Source organism: Egretta garzetta, unplaced genomic scaffold (assembly GCF_000687185.1).
Source record: "Egretta garzetta isolate BGI_Z169 unplaced genomic scaffold, ASM68718v1 scaffold264, whole genome shotgun sequence".
NCBI lineage: Eukaryota > Metazoa > Chordata > Aves > Pelecaniformes > Ardeidae > Egretta > Egretta garzetta.
The window spans coordinates 3,734,492-3,751,261 of NW_009259685.1; the positions used below are offsets into that span (position 1 = coordinate 3,734,492).

The 16,770-nt window shown below is 36.0% G+C and overlaps 1 protein-coding gene across 1 annotated transcript in view; it reads right to left on the minus strand.

Annotated features, from left to right (window-relative positions):
• ABCA13 (ATP binding cassette subfamily A member 13) overlaps positions 1 to 16,770 on the minus strand; it is a 203,963-nt gene that overhangs the window by 141,924 nt on the left and 45,269 nt on the right. Inside the window, exons 18-25 of the mRNA XM_035894140.1 lie at positions 15,712 to 15,818; positions 13,598 to 13,716; positions 12,174 to 12,346; positions 10,953 to 11,029; positions 10,295 to 10,416; positions 7,623 to 7,817; positions 5,432 to 5,596; positions 1 to 165 (exon numbers count right to left, since the gene is read on the minus strand). The exon at positions 1 to 165 is cut by the window's left edge and continues 40 nt beyond it. Coding sequence (XP_035750033.1) covers positions 1 to 165; positions 5,432 to 5,596; positions 7,623 to 7,817; positions 10,295 to 10,416; positions 10,953 to 11,029; positions 12,174 to 12,346; positions 13,598 to 13,716; positions 15,712 to 15,818 — 1,123 coding nt within the window. The remainder of the gene's footprint in view (positions 166 to 5,431; positions 5,597 to 7,622; positions 7,818 to 10,294; positions 10,417 to 10,952; positions 11,030 to 12,173; positions 12,347 to 13,597; positions 13,717 to 15,711; positions 15,819 to 16,770) is intronic.

Genomic DNA, 16,770 nt, shown 5'->3' on the forward strand with positions numbered 1-16,770 from the left:
AATGCCGTATTTTGCCATATTGTCCTCCAAGAGTCCCGTGGTTCTGGGCATGTCAATGAACAGGTTTACATTGCTGAAAAATGAAGATTCTTCTTTACACACTGACTTGATTATAGACTTCAGGGATCCAACAGCTGAGCTTCTGAACTGCCCACCTTGCAAGAACTAGAACAAACAGAAATACTGATGAATCAAAGTTGCTTTTAGTAGCTTCAGGGAGTAGCCTGGTGTTCTCTCCATATTGGCATCCAAGGAGACTAGGTTGTTGAAACTGCCTACAAGAATGAGGGCCTGCTGTGCTCTTTTCTGTTCTCCTGATCATCTTTATCATGGGGGGAAAAAGGTAATGCAATTTTAATTGCCAGGATACTCGATGAAAGACAGTATAATGTATTACATTAAACTTTGAAAAGGCAGAAAAGGAATGAAAATACTAAGACAACTGGGCTACAGATTTCCTTGATTACAATGTCAGTTTTCACAGTCTGTTATTCTGGTAGATTACACCTGTGTCACAAAGACAGCAGAAACAACCAAAACCATTTTGCATATGAATGTTTGCAGTGAAAACAGCTGCTGAGAAGAAAAAAAATATTCAGTAGTATGGGCCCTAAAAGTCTATTTTTCAAGTACATCTTTTAACGTATTAGATGTGCTCCTAGTTTTTGCACATATTGACTCACACCAGCATTGATTATTGCCATTTACCCATGACTAGCACACATCGAATGAGGAGAGCAATCTGTCTGCTTTTATGGCTTTAACGCCATCATTCACCATGTTAAAAAAAAAAAAAAAACCCAAACAAAAAAAAGCCAAAAAAACAGCCTCCTCTGTGCAGCTTCGTTTTTCAAATAAAGTTCTCGGTTGTAATTGGTATGTCATGGAAGAGTACAGGTGCGCAGTTCTGAGAGGATACAACAGCAAGGCAATGTGCTGCTAGAGTATAACTGAAGGATGCACTGGCCCACCCCGATACTCATTACTGTTGCAGATGCTTGTCAATAAATATATAACTAGACTACCAAATATCATTTGAAGACTGCACAACCGGCAAATAGAAAAACGACTGTGATATGTCAACCAAACACATTTGACACTGAAATAAGCATTTTATCATTGGAATTTTTTCTTAAACAGAAGAGTCAATTTTCAAAGTAGTACAGCACTTTACATAAGGAATAAATCACAGACAGTTTAGAGATTGTGCTGTTAGAAACAGTTTATCCTGATCAATGCATTTACTGAAGTGCCAGGTGCTTCTTTAGTAATCCTGGAGGAATACTAGAAGTGTTATTTAAAACTCAGTGTTGGCGGCTCCCAAAATCTGACTTTTTGCATATGGTTCCAGCATACAGCATAGTAAATAAATAATATCCAGATTTCATAATACCATCATCTACAGCTCTTGAACGAATCTGCTGGCATGGACTTTACTGGAGGAATAAACTCTATTTATGCACAATGCTGAATAAAAGTGGGTTTGAATCCTTATTAGTGACTATTTGCACTAGAAGGATAAATGAGGCTTATTTTAGTCAAAGAGCACAAACTTGCTAATTAATTCCGGTTCCAATCAAAATAACTTGAAATTCAAATAATGAATATTTATGCGGTAAGCTGCCACCAACAGACTGAATCTACTTACTGTCTTTCAACTAAATATCCACTGACTCAATAAGATATGTTTCCCAAAATTCAGCTTTGATAAAGTGGGAGAGCTGGACGGATGTTCACAAAAACTTATCTTTGATCCAGTTGTTCTAGTTTAAACTAAATGAAGTAGGTCTGTAATCAAAGCTGATGAATCCAAACAAGCAGCCTCCTACAAACAAAGTAATCAGTCAAGCCAGTAGCTCCAACAAATTCATGGAAGAGGAAGGCTGGTACTGAGGATTAAAAAGCTATCTGGAACTGGATTCTCAAATGTGGGCAAAAACCTCATGGCAATAGGGGCCTCTGACCTAACTGGACAGCTGTATGGGTAAAAAAATATTATGAATAAAAACAAATTCACGTGTAGCAGAAATATCAGATACTCAACAAAAGAAACCTAAAGTCAAGTCAGGTTACAGTTTGCACATAAAACTAAAATAAATTCAGAATCATTACATTAAGGGGGGGGAAGTGATTTTCCTCAAAAACTACAAGGAGGTTAAAGATAATTCAAAATTTGATGAAACCGAAGGGCTGAAGAAAACAAATGCAGAGAAATAGATATTCCTACTTCTGGGTAGAGCCATAAACAAAACAGTCTTTATTGTACTGAAAATTACAGAATTGGGGGGAAAAATGGCAAAAATTGTTGATTTGGTCAAATTATTTTTCAGAAGCCTATCAAATTTACAATATTTGAAGGAAAAGTAGAAAATTCATCTATACTCTATATACGATTGACATAATGCTACAGGCAATGATGGATATCTTGTGAAGTTTAATAGGGCAAGGTATACAGTAAATTTTGAAGTGGACAGCAGTTGAAGATGGAAAGTATGTGAGGAGTAGAATTTAATGCATTATCAATTTTTCATTCCAGACCAATACAATATATTTATGTGGGAAGGCAAGTGCTTTTTCCCCCAAAAAAGACATATGCTTTCTCTAAACTAAGTGAACTCTAACAACCAATTACTGTTCTTGTCCTAGAAAATATTAATCAGCATTAATCCAACAACTATGTGGTGGGTAAAAAATGGTGTTAAGAAGTTATTGCAAGGACCCTGTTTAAAGGAAAGAAAGAAAACACTAGATCACAAGGAAGTTACTAGTGTTATTCCCATGATCTTAGGTCCACTGTGATAAGTTTTTTAGCCCTGAAAGAAGCAAATTACTGAAATTTGCCTATAATCTAATACCAGAAGTCATTGCAGGAGAAAAGAAGACCAGAATGTGATATGGAAAGAAACCAATTACCTAATTTAAAGTAAATGGAATATAAATGTAACGAGTGCAAAACATTATTTATCAACTGAAATCATGAGACGCTGTTATAAAATGGAGCTTACCTGGGTATATATCACTGATCCTTGATAAGTAAGAAACAAAAATGTAGACAGCTTATGAAAAAAGTGAATGCAAGATCAAGAAAGTCATTTTAGCAGGTATAGACATGAATGAGCAGAACAACAAGAGGCATTAGCCATAATTCCCCTCAAAGACTGTAGCCATTTCTTGTCCCCAGCATTCAAGATTAGCCTTAACACAGCATGTGAAGATGACGTTAGGATGTCTGAGACAACTGAGAGCCTGTTATAATAGAAAAAATCTAAACCAAAACAAATACTGAAATAAAACTATTTAACATATCAAAACAAAGGACTATGACTGGCCACCTACAAACACATGGGCAAGTCAGAGAAGTTACAAAAGCATTTTTGATACAGAAGTAAACATACTAGCCATGGATAAATTTAAGTCAGAATTTTATACATTTATAACACCAAAAGGCTTTTCAGTAATGAGAGTTTTAACAGAGAACTTGTTGAAGTTATTGGAGACATTAAAGAATGAGGCTACCTTTCACAACCTACAGCATTCAGTAACTCAGCAAGTCCCCTCCAGCTTAAATATTCATGAGTGACAAACACGTTAAAAATTAGCTATTGAAATATAAGCAAATAATTTCAACTAACAAACAAACAAGCAAAAATCATGATCAAAATCATCAGTGTTTTTCCTCAGGGAGTTACCCATTCACTCAAGAATGTGGCTTTGTATTCCAATTACTACTGACTGGCAGATACTGAGTTTTTACATCATCTTTCCTTACACAATATGTAGTATACTAATTCAACTTCACATTTTACAGATATTTTAAAGGTATTTGCTTTTCATTTTGTCTTTCAGACAAAAATCCATGTGCATAATTGACAATCACTTTATATCTCTTTCATTATAGAAGTAACTAATTTTTTTTAAATCAACTTTAAAATAACTTTTGCAATTAGAAGTTAATGAAGAAGACAATCTATCTTACTCTATGCTGAAGGCCCATATACTTTTACTTTAAAAAGCTTTGCATACTTCATTTGGTAATCTTTCTAGGTCACTGAACTACTTTGTTGTTGATTATCACGAAAATAAAAATCCAGAAGGATGGACTCTTTGGAAACAGAAGAAAATATTTAAGGAGGGAAGTGTATAAGCACATTAGTAGCACACTTATTCAGTAGCACAGGTTTACCCACTATAGAAAAGAAGCAAACAAAATAATCAATAATTAAGGGTATTATTGGACAGTAGAAAAAAACCCAGTTAAACCTGAAAAGGAAAGGGTACTTAAAAATACTTTTACTAGTCTGCAAAATGAGAAAAAGCTACAGAGACAGAAGAGCCCTTCAAAACAAACATCTAATTTATTAACAAAAGAAATAGACACTGAATTTTTTAATCCTCCACAAATTATTAGGCGGCAAAACCAAACAGCAATTTCTCAAGAAAAAAAAATAATAACAAAAACTAAGAAAATAAAGATTGTATCAGAAAAGGTGACCAAAAAGGGTAAAATGTAAAAAGGAACAAAAACTCCAAGGTTAGGTCTATGCTATATTACAGGATACTATGGGTTGTCATGGAGCAAAGATTAAAACTGTGGCCAGACGGCCCTCTGCTGTCCGATTTGTTCCTTTGCAAAATTTTTGAACAGGACCTTTTGTGAGGTTGTTCTATCAACAAGCAACTTTGGGATTTCACCCCCAAAAGAATACTTCATTTGTTCGAAGGAAAGTCTGACACAAACAGAACTAGTTTAAGGAAAGCAGAAAAGAGATAAGGATCTGATGAAAGCCACCTTTCATTGTGGCAGGCAAAGAGCTATCCCAAAGAAGAGAAGCTCAAAACCAAAACCAATATGTACGGAACAGCATTTTACAATGTGCCTCTTTGTCACACAGATTAGAAGATCTAGAGAAAGATTCATATCACTAGGGAAAACAGTATTTAGGGCAGTGCTTACTCTGTGCTGTAGTCACAAACCAGTTTGCACTGTTTACCACTGAGGGATCTTTTAGAGCTTTGCAATTTCAGAACCAGATTCAGTCCTAAATTTTCCACACAGAACAGCAAATCCAGAAGGTTATGCCACAGGGGTCAGCAGGTCTTCTTATGGAATTGGACCCTGCTTAGAAACAGAAATCTTTTTTTTTATTTTATTTCTTTAATATTAGATTCACCACTGTGCTAGGCATATAGTTGAGCACACAGCAACTGCCCTTCAAGGTCCTCACTCACACCTCATTATGTTTTCAAATATAAAGCAGAACTATCACACAAAAACCTTCAGTGATACAAACAGTCTATGGACTCTCTTCTCTCCAAGTTCCCAACTTTCTAGGACACAATTTCAATTAGTATTCCTCCTTGCTAAGCACAGATCCCTAACAAAGCACCTCATGATGGGAATTAAGTTTGCATATTGAAATCATACACATACCTGCTGCAATACAGATATGTCAAGAACACCAATGTTTTGAATTCCTTGGAGGAACACTGGAAGGTTTTCCATGACATGGTGGGCTTTACTGAGAAGTGAGCTGATACTAGAAACCACATCCAGTAGCATGTCTAGTACATTGCTTATCTCAGATGGCATCTTAATCTTGAAAAAGAAGGAAAAATCACAATAAATTCAAATTAGAAACAAATTTTAACCTTTCAATGAAACATTCGAAATTGTTCAGTCTTTTCTAAAACTGATTTTACAATGTTCCTTCAAACTATGTTTAACAAAGCTCCTTTTAGTCTAACTCCCCAGTTACTCTGAAATTCAGCTAAACAAAAATTCTCTGGTAATATTAGAACTGGCCCATGACAAATCAGGAATTAAAATCTAGAGAACATGTTTATACTTATCAAGCTGAAAAGAGCTCTCCTACCCTAGATGCTAATGGGATCTGCAATATCCTGCCCCCTTGGAATTCAGTGTAAATTAGAAATTTTCCTTCATCAGTTTTAAGATGCTGAATGCAATATTTTAATATTTTAAAAATAATTCATAAGTTAAATTAAATCTAGAAACCACTTTAGTTGCTTTAGGAATCATATCAGACAACAAACTTTCCTGTCACACTGTTCCTCCCTTTGCATTTTTCATATGCACTGCCTTTTACCTAAAATAATTGTGTGCATATCATTCCCTATGTGACTGAAGTTCAGTTGGCTGTTTGCTGTTTCCACCATGCAAGTTTTGGCATTATGAATTTTCTATCTATTTCCTTTGCAATTATAGGTTATTTAGATGATTTGGTAATACAAACTGATTAATTGTTACCTGCCTATGCATGACAATAAAAGAATATTTTCTCATTATATACTTTCATCTGCTTCCTCTGATTATTTTATCTACCTTTATTTGACTTCCTACTATAATAATGTCTGTGCTTAATTTTCTTCTCAGCCTTCACCTGCTTTTACACATAAAAAAAGGAACTGTAAAAAAAGTCTTATTCCATTAGAAAAATCAGCAAAACTTCCATAATAATTTAGGATGGGCTGACAACATTTTTTATTCTGTGCTAGGAATTCATTATGCTTCAGTAGGGTTCAGTAGAAAAACCCATCAGAATAAACACTGGCGTTTTTTACTTTTTTTTTCCCCCCTCTAGGTTGGCAGATAATTCAGAAAGTAGAAATCTTTTCTTTTCCCTCTGGCATCTTAACCTATTCTGGGAAATTTTCTTGTTTTTAAAAGTGTGTGGACAACCTGTTTAACTGCACATGCAGCTTCCAGTATATAACCTGGCATCTACGGCTTTAGAACAAAATATTCTTCATCCCAATATTGTAACTATTTTTCAACTATTTGTACTTACAACATTTCATGTTCTGTCCATCAATTACCCCAAAAGAACTGAAATAAACATCTGCTAACTATCGGAAATCCCATACAGTAATTTTACTCTTACAAGTAAAAATATTATCTCACTGAAAACCCACACTAGATCCCAGATTATCTACAGTTGTACAGGTAATATAATTTTGCTACAGACTTCTGCATCCCCTTCATTATAGTTTTGGCACTGTATTGTTCTTGTCAAAGTCGTTTGACCTGTGTCATATAAAATATAAGCGGTTTGCCCTTATAGACAGACTCATCCTGAGAGCTGAAAAAGCTCCTTCCTGAAGGAGCCACCTGAATTGCCAACGTGATTTCTACAGCAAGTAAAATGCATTCAAGAGTGCTATGAATTTTTCCTAGAAAATAATTTTGTAATTCTTGTATGTGTGGGCTCCTATGCTTGTTTTAATTCCAATGATGCTAGATCAGTTTTCCACACTTACAAATTAAGAAGTGACTAATTGCATGAACTGCAAATTCTGCTAAAGATTAATAAAACTACATCTCCTGTGTTTTCTCTAAAGCTTTCATAATTAACTCCTCAGTGATAATTTTCCTGAGGAAGCAAGAAATGGAATACAGTAGCACCTACAAACTCCATTCTTCAACTGTTGTGTTTGTTTTGTGGAGCTAAATGAAGACAAAAAATGTCATATGTCCAGTGTTTGCTTCTACAGAGAAAGAACATCTGACAGAATAACAGAACTATTCATTTATCTACCTGCATGCTTTAGACCACCCTCACAAGAAGAACATAGGAACTGAATGGTTTTTTTCCCCATCTTACCTTGTAAATGATATGACGTAAGTTCAAATTCTGTATAATCAGTACAAACATGGTGTACAAGTCCAGTGCTGGTAAAGAACATAATTCTTCCACGACCAGGGAAGTTTTACTGTTTTCAGGTAGTTTTAGCAGCAGGCTAAGTATTTCTTCATCACATCTTCCAGTTAAAGCTACCACAGAGGCACTGTAAAAAACCTATCATAATGTATGTGTATTAAAAAAAAAATTCCTGAAATGCATCAGCTTCTTTCATAGCCAATAAGGTGAGAATTTGTGTCACAGTAACATGACAATTTGCAGTCATCAACAGGCCTGAAATAATGAACTATACAACTTTATCAGATTGCTATGTTCTTACTTTATATTCTATATACATATAAAGAGATCAGGTATATTTCTTACAAAGATTTACTTTCCTTCATGAATGGGTCGATCATTCATTCTACAAGCATTCAGACCATAAGCAGGCATCTTTCCAATGCTGAACATACCAATTCTAGCAGATATACACCTTTTTTGTAGAAACACCTAAAGATAAAAATCTAGATGTATGAATCACTAAAATCAAACAATATGGACCTTCTTTCTTTCAAAAGACATGGAAATTTAACACTTCGGGATGCCTACATGGCACGATGCTCAGTCTGAGCCAGATCACATTTCTCAGTCCAACACTCCTTTTTAATAATGGATGAAGGGACAAATGCCTAAGCAGACCTTGTGCAAGACTACAGCAAAGATTCCCAGGATAATGACAGTCTGTTTCTTCCTACAAAACTGTCACATCAAAAGACAAATCCTTGCAGCCCAGATAACTCAGGAGTTCTTAGCTACCCTTTCTCATGAAATGCCTGAAAGAAAGCAAATGGCAGCAAGACCAGGAAAATTACAATTTTGGAGCCTGTAGGAGCCCAAGTACAGTACTTGGGGCTCTATTGTACTCCTTAGAACAGAACCTGCCTGTACTGCCTCCACTGAATCCATCTGTAGCTAGTAACAGTACTCGGTGAGGGAGAGGATCCCCAAGAAAATCAAATTAGAAGCCAAAGTTGGTCAAGATATGCCATTAACTCTTTAATTCTTTTGAACATTTTAATTTCCAACTTATTATTTTGACTTTTAGATTTTTATTCTGGAACAGAATTTTGCCTTTGTGATTCCAAAGGATTTCCTATATACTTAAATATTCACTTTTTTGTGTGAGTACAAGGAACAGAACATGAATATAAATATAATTCTGCTAGCAGCATAGAAGGATACTGATTTGGACTTCTTGTTGTGGTGGAAATTTGTGATGCAGTTTGAAATCTGTTTCCTCACACCCCACATGAATATCACCATTTCAGTCCAGTTTTAACCATTCAGTGTTTTATTCATTAGATTAAGTCCCTCTGAACTTTCCTTGCAGATTTGTGAGTACCAGAGCTAATCCAAACTCCTATATTCAGTAAACAAATGCTTATAGTCTTCAGGTTACAGGTTTTGAGCAGTTTCAAAACACTTAATCACATGGCAACGAGCATAATATTGTGGTAGAAATTAAGGGTAAGTGCAATTAGCACAGACAACTCACAGGCTTACTCTTACCATTCCAGAGGCAAGCACAGTAGCAGTATACAATCACAGAAATATGCAATGGTTCCACAGGTATTATTAGGCTTATCAGACAGTGGCTTTATAAATCATAAACATAATGGGCATGCCTCAATTATAGCTTAAAAAAGTACTTGTGCATCTTGCGTAATCAGTAAGAGACATAGGCTTTAATACTCCAGTTGGACTGGGGGAGGATTTAAGCACTTAAGCAAACAAAAAATTCTGTATAGAAATGTAAATGTGAGATGTGCACATATACCTAAACTGTACATAGGACTTTGGCAAAAAATTAGGACAGAAAGTCATTTGAAAATTCAGTCAATTAACATTATTAGATCAAAACAAAGATCAAAGGTGCACCAAATCCCATTTAACTGAATTGCATCCAGATGACTTCTCTCATTACCATTTACTGGTATCAAAATAACAAGCTAACAATAAATGCAGTCACACTGCCAAAGAATCAGAAGAACAAATCGTCTATAAGTAGTTATGATGGTCTCAACTGCCTTTTTAATAGCCATACTTTTCACGAACAAACTCGCAGCTGTTTCTGCAAGTGGAGCATCACTGACACCCAGTGGTTGCTTGATTGACGTGATTAGTTGATACCAAATGTACCCCCAACTCTTCTCAGTCATGCAAACATTAACAGGAGAGAGAACCTGTAAGTTAGGTGACATTTTTCATGACTTCTACTAATCGCTGGGATCAGACAACTCCATAGTGTGAGAATCATAGGTGGGAAGATACAAAATGGTTTCTCCAGGAACCCTCACCTTTTCCACAGTACCAAGATAGCAAAGCTCAAATTCCATGTCAGCACAAGGGGGTAAAACACTGCTGAAAGTAACGAAAGCAGTGCCTTTTAGACCAGAAGACTAGTGAGACTATAAATTGATCTCTTAATGCTTCACATTACCATTTTGAAGTCCTAAATTTCACAAAATATTCCACATAGAAGTGACAATTGAAAATACAAGATTCCACACAAACAAGGTGGTTTGGTTTGTTTCAGTCGGCACATCAAGCTATAGATTGACCTGTTAATTTAACACCTTTTTTTGATCTTTTACCTTTGAATGAGAGATACTGGCTTCCAAGATGGTACTGATAGTTTCTTCAGAAATATTGACAGAAGAACCAATGTCCAGCCTCAACTGAGTAAGATTCTGCACACATTCTTTGACTTTCACATCTGGAAGAGAAGGAAGATAGTGCCAACAGTGCCAGTCTGCTTCATTAAATTGCCTACAGACTGTATCCTTTTTGTTAGATTTCTTCTGAGGGGTGATAAAGGACACAAAAACTTCATAACATGTAATTCACTTCTACTTAAAATGTAAAGGCCACTCTCCTGGCAGACTGAAGGGCAGTCTGTTTGCATTATCCTATAAAAGCACAGGTTATCCCACATCCCCATATTACGAGAATATCTGAAACCAGTGAAGCAGCCTTTAGTCCTTTAGGATTTTCTTCCACTAACTTAAGTCCCCTCTTCTTTCTAATGAATCCCTGAATCTTATTGGACAGGCTCTGACAGGGTAAACTATGCTGTGCTGTGCCAACTCAAGCACATGTATGTGCATATGTGTACAATGAAAATAAATTGCATTAAGTCATTAGTCTCCATAAGCATTATCCCTTTCAAGTTTGAAGAACAATGAAAATGTTACTGTCCTGTAAATTTAAGAAGCAGTGACTTGTAAAAAAGTAAAGAAAACTGGAACCTACCATTCAAAAGATTAAAATTCCTAAGAAAAGCTGCCGCTGGATTTTCTGACAACTGTAGCTCCAAAGTTTCAGCCACCCTGAAACGACAGCCTTAGTTTCACAAGTTATCAGAACCAAGCCATTTACGTTATTATGTATAAAGTGTAACGTGAACAGTGAAACAGCCACTAAATGAGGCAAAAGGGTCACATTATGGTCTATGTGCACACAGTGTGCATGCAGTTAGCAAAGCTGTATTTATATGGTGCAGGGATAGTCATATATCATGCCTAAATGAGATTACAAATGTAGAGATCTTCCCATGATGGCTAAGTGCTCTAGCAAACAGCAGCTTATGGAGAAGCACAGGTCTAGCAGTGTCTCACTTCCATGTTTCTTACTGAACACACACTTTTAAAGCCTAGAGATACAAAGCACTGCAGTTCAGAATGAATGAAGTCTATCTAATTGTAATTTAAGTAATAAAGAGTACATGCACATCAGATATTATTTACCATTCAAAAACTGGACATGAGTCTATGGTCCATAAGAGCAGCATCTAAGTTCAAGTTCTTCTCTATTATTACTATAATTCAGAGACCATTCAAGCCCATTATGAAAACAATCCAAGTCAAACCAGTATAGCAACAATTATAACCAGGACCACTACTAACTGGCAACAAGTCTAAAACACTTTATAGCATTATTCATTTATTTAAAATCTACTATTTTTCCTCAGGGGAATAACAAATATCTGAAATTATTTGGAGTTCAAGCCTGACAGTTTACAAGCACTATCCTGTGTTCCTGACTGCTTGAACTGCTGAACTGATCTGAATGTTTAATGTTTTGGCAAAGATATCCAGCTGCTGAGAGGAGAAGGCCATAGTAAAATGGCTTTAAATAAAAAATTAAGACATCAAAATTTTAACCTAACTGAGGTCATGGAAAATTGAAAATTTTCTTAGTTGTGATTCAAAGCATTCTCCTTGCAGAGAAGCAAGATCTGCTGCAAGTGCTCACCAAAAGGGTAAGGGGTTTTAGAAATATTCAGAATTTTGCTAAATTACTCAAATAATTTGTGCACTGTGTCTTCTCAATTTTAAGTTAATGAACAAAGCTTAAGGAGACTTTCGTAACTAGTATTTCTCCTGTAATTGCATAAATTAGAACACAGACATATGCACAAAATAACATCTCTAAGAAGAACCATTTGGGGTACCAAAATGTAAAAGGCTTTACAATTGCAGTCGTCTCTGTATGTTCCCCAACATTAGTTGACATTGACAGCTGCCATTGCTGGTATTCTGCAAGGCTCTCAGGAAGTTCTCCAAAGTATTAAGAAGTTTTTGGTTTATATATGCCATACTCTCACAATCCCCCTTGTTGAAAGCAGGCCACATTCTTTCAATATCCTGCAAAACACAGTTAGCAAATTCGTGAGATTATGTTATTGCTTGAAGTAGCAGGTCTTGGAAACTAGATGATGTATATTTTCAAATGAGAATATGGGTAAGGTAATACTCTTTTACTCACTGTATTTGTAACTGAAACCGAGAAGTTTTCAAGAACCAAGGAATTTTCAAAGACTGGAGTTTTGGAAACAACCAAAAATATCTGATAGTCACAAAGAGATTCATCAATTAACAGAAATGCCATAATTTTAATTTTCATTTAATTTAAAAATGAAATGAGCTTTTTATTTTTTTTATTTTAGGCTGACCATTTTTATCTTTTTCCAAAGAATTTTTCTCAGTAACATCAGTTTCCATTCAGCAAAGCAAAATATCTGGATACCTATATCCAAAGTTTTTCTCGCATTATTGTTTGAGTAATATTCACTTTTATCTTGTCTCCTGAATATTCATATTTCCAATTTTGCAAGGATTTTTTAATATTTGCAGAGGTAGGTCACAGAATGGTGGTGATACAGAAAATGCATTTGTTCTGCAAAAGTCTACTTTGAGATATGAGTGATTCCTCTGATGTCTGCCTTAGAAGGTTGCTGTCCATACCAGTAAAATGTCCAGGTAGACAAACTACCAGAGCTATTTCATAAAGAGGTGGCAAATTCTATACTAAAGCATGACTTTTTTTTTGCCTGTGTGTGCACACATGTGTGCGCTATCCAAAGGCCTGCTTCCAACTCTGGATGAGTCTCTAAATGCCAAATGTTACTCTCTCCTACTGGTAGTTTCATGCACTGTTAAAGAAAAACAGACTGACCCCAACTGGTAACGACAATTGCTATTTTAGCTTGAATTACTCTGGACAAGTTTATTTGTATCTAGCTTGATTTCACAACTCTTCCTGTGAAGAGTCAAAAGTATAAATCTCTCATTAAATTAGAAGTATCACAGAATTTAAAGAAATTAAAAATAGGCTGCTGTTTGGTATTGAATGGCAATCTAGTTATTCTAGTTCTGGAAATTCTAGTAATTCTAGTTATATTTACAGTTTTCAAAGCCCATCAATGTTTACTTAAGGAATTCCTCCTGGGTATCACTATCAAAAGCATCAGAACTATACCTATACAGACCTCAGCTTTGTACGGCCACAGCAGGGACTCATCATTCAGACAGTAGGAAAAAGAAGACATCTCCATTACTTTCCAAAGTTTAATGCATGCTGTAAAGAACACTTGTAGGTGTGGTAACCACTCAAACCTGATAATGATCCCGAACCAGAGTGATTTCTTCAATGACAGAGAGGATTAAGTGACTCGTTAATCCATCTTTACACTTTGTAACAGCACAGAAAAAGTTGCCACTGACAATTGGTTCTTCTGCAAGAGAAAATGTCCAGGCTTAATCAGTTAAAAAATAAATAAATTACTGTAATCGGATGAAAAGTTAACCAAATAAAAGAAGGACAGAAAATTTTTCAAAATCAAATAAAGTCTAATGAGCTAAGGCACTGAGAAATATTTCTGGCTAAACTGATTTATCATTGCAGAGGGCAAGAAGGGCTAGTTTGGTTCAATTTCCATTACTCTTCTCCATTACACTTTCCTGATCAATAATAAGAACAGTAATACCTGCTACAGAACCAGAGAAGAAAACTTCATTTTTGGTCTTTGTGAGCAAGAAGCATAACTCTGAGAAGCTGTGTGGGTTAACCACATCTACCTCCTCCTCGGACAGGCTCCCCCCATCCTATTTCCCTGTGGAGACATCAGGATGTTACTAATCCTCCAGTGGGTAGTAATTTTCAAACCCTAGCTGCAGGGGGAGGGAAACAGCCTTACGTAGACATTTTGCATCTCTAGGGATAAAGAATCCATATAGAGGATATTTATCACCTGATCATCTATGGGGAAAGTTTCTTCCCAAGCTTGCAGCCCCCAGGTTCCTGGAAAAAAAGCTCCATTCCCCTGCCTGTAGTGGGTTTGTACATGGCATAGCAGGGAAGGAGTTTGGCTTGACAGTTGAATTCTCATTTATGGAAGGATCAAGTTCAGTTTTCCACCCATGTTTTTTTTCTTATGTTGGGTTTATAAGTCAAGAAGGAAGAATAATGAACATTCACCACTGCTTCTAAAACAAGCAAACCTTGATCTTGCTCACAGAAATAACACAGTGCAACTCAGTAATTCCAACCAAGTCAAGCAGTTTTCATCTTTTCTCATTAGGTTTTGTAATGTTTTCTGTATCAAATGAAACATTATGAAACATCCCTATGACCAGAGTATTGAAATAAGAATGACCAAAATTTAGTTCCTTAATCTCAGTTCTCTCGATAGATAGACTGTTCTTCAGAGGTCAAAGACAGATCCTACGCACCTGGCACACATTTTTCTGTATCACTTATTCTGAGCTCAACTTTGCTACTGTTTCATTATTTGGTAGCTACATCAGCCACAGGAGAGTGGAGAAGACAGTCAGAATTGGGTTGTAATCATATCTTTTGTTTTGTTTGGAAATGAAGTTGGCATAAGACATTACCGATCTCACCCCTTGCTCTAGAACAACAGGTTAATGCCCCCTAATTGCTCTTCGCAAAAATTCTGGGCATAGTTGTGTTAAAATATGAAGTTTGAAAAGCAAAGGCGTTGGTTTCCCCAAAGAAAACATAGTATGAAATTACACCCTTAGGTCAATACAGAGCCTTTCTTAAAGTGTTCAACTTGGGGACCTATGTGCAAGGAATAAAACAAGCCTAACATTAAAATTTGAATAATTTGTTGGTGTTTAAGTTATTCAGCTACAGTTAGTCAATCCACTGGCTCAACACAGCCAGAAGTGGGAGGTGCCACTTCCTTTATATACTTGCCCAATTTTTCCTTTCTGTCAGCTATATGCTGCCTCATGGCCTTCCTGGCTCATTAAAAGAAAAAAAAAAAAAAAACAACACACCTCTGTGACTTGACTCAGTTCACTAGCCTGGCAGAAAAATATCCAGTAAAAAAGGTAAGACAAAACCCAAATGCGTATATGCTCTTCTTCTGGGCTTGTGAGTCAGATCTAAGAAGGAAGAGGTCCTGGTGTGTCACAGTAAGACAGGATGAAGGGAAAAAAAAAAAACACATGGCTAAAAATGAGAGAAGAGGAGCTGAAAGACCTCCTGCTTCCACTGAGATTTTGAATCAACATGACCACTCCAGAAAGAAATCATCCCTTTATGTGATCTGCATCAAAAATTTTCCTGTACCTCTGTTGGCTTAATTTCCAGGCATCAGTACGCTTGCCTTGTTTGGCATCACCAAAATTAACTTATTTGTACAAAAGGTTGCTCAGAGTAAATACTTAACATTACAGGACTAACACATATGGTGACCAACCTGAAAAGATTTTAAGAACATTCAAAATGGTAAACTGCAACTTCTGCAATAGTAGGACACTAGCAGGGTATGAATGTTTCTGAAGAATCCTGCAGATTTTAGATGCTCTGTAGAAAGATTAATAAGAAATTATTCTTTTTATAAAAAGGGTACCACAGAAAATTTTCAACAAGTGACTATATACGGTTGCAATCTTCAATGGACCATGTAAGGATTTCAGTATTAACAATTATTACATTTGTCTGAGCTATTTCAAAAACAGAACATAATACTTCCAGATTAAAAAAAAGTTTTCATCAAGGTAGCAAGTCATCAGCTTTCTTAAGACCTCAGGAGTGCAAGTACCTTAGCAAAATAAGCAAAATGATAACAGCTTCAAAAATAGAGTCCACAGCATATACTGCCCTCACAGCAAGGAGCAAACTACTCAAAATCTCCGATAATCAGCATTTGGGGAAAATAAACCACTCTTCTAGTATTTAATTTTGATTTTTCAACAGATTTGGCTAATACCCGGCCCTGATGACCACTGGTTTGACATATTCGCATAAAATTAATCATAAAGGTCTAAATACCAGATCAGAGCCATGCATTAACTTGAGTATGCTGTTTCTCAGCTGGTCTATGTCAGTAGGATGAGTATCTCCACCACCAAAACACCCTAGAGCTGTTTAGAGCAACCGTCTTGTGGGATTTATTCAGTGAGTATTACTTAAATGCAACAACTCCAGTCTAGCAGTACTTTTATTAAATAAGTTGTCAGTAGACATTTTCCTGAAGCAGTTTCCTCTGCTGCTCGATTACATTTGACTTGAGTAATCTGGCAAAAATGACCTTGGGCTCAAGATTCCTTCTGAAATTGTATTTGTTAAACTGAACTACTTCACACTGTAGCCATAGCCCCAAAATGGTCATCTTGTTTGCATAAGTCATCAGCAAATTTAAGTTGAAGACATTTCAAATACCATATATCTACATTTGGATATAGAAAGAAAGAAAATAAACCACCACAAAACACTAGTCCCAAGCTTTCCATAATATTGAACTCCATAGCCAAAG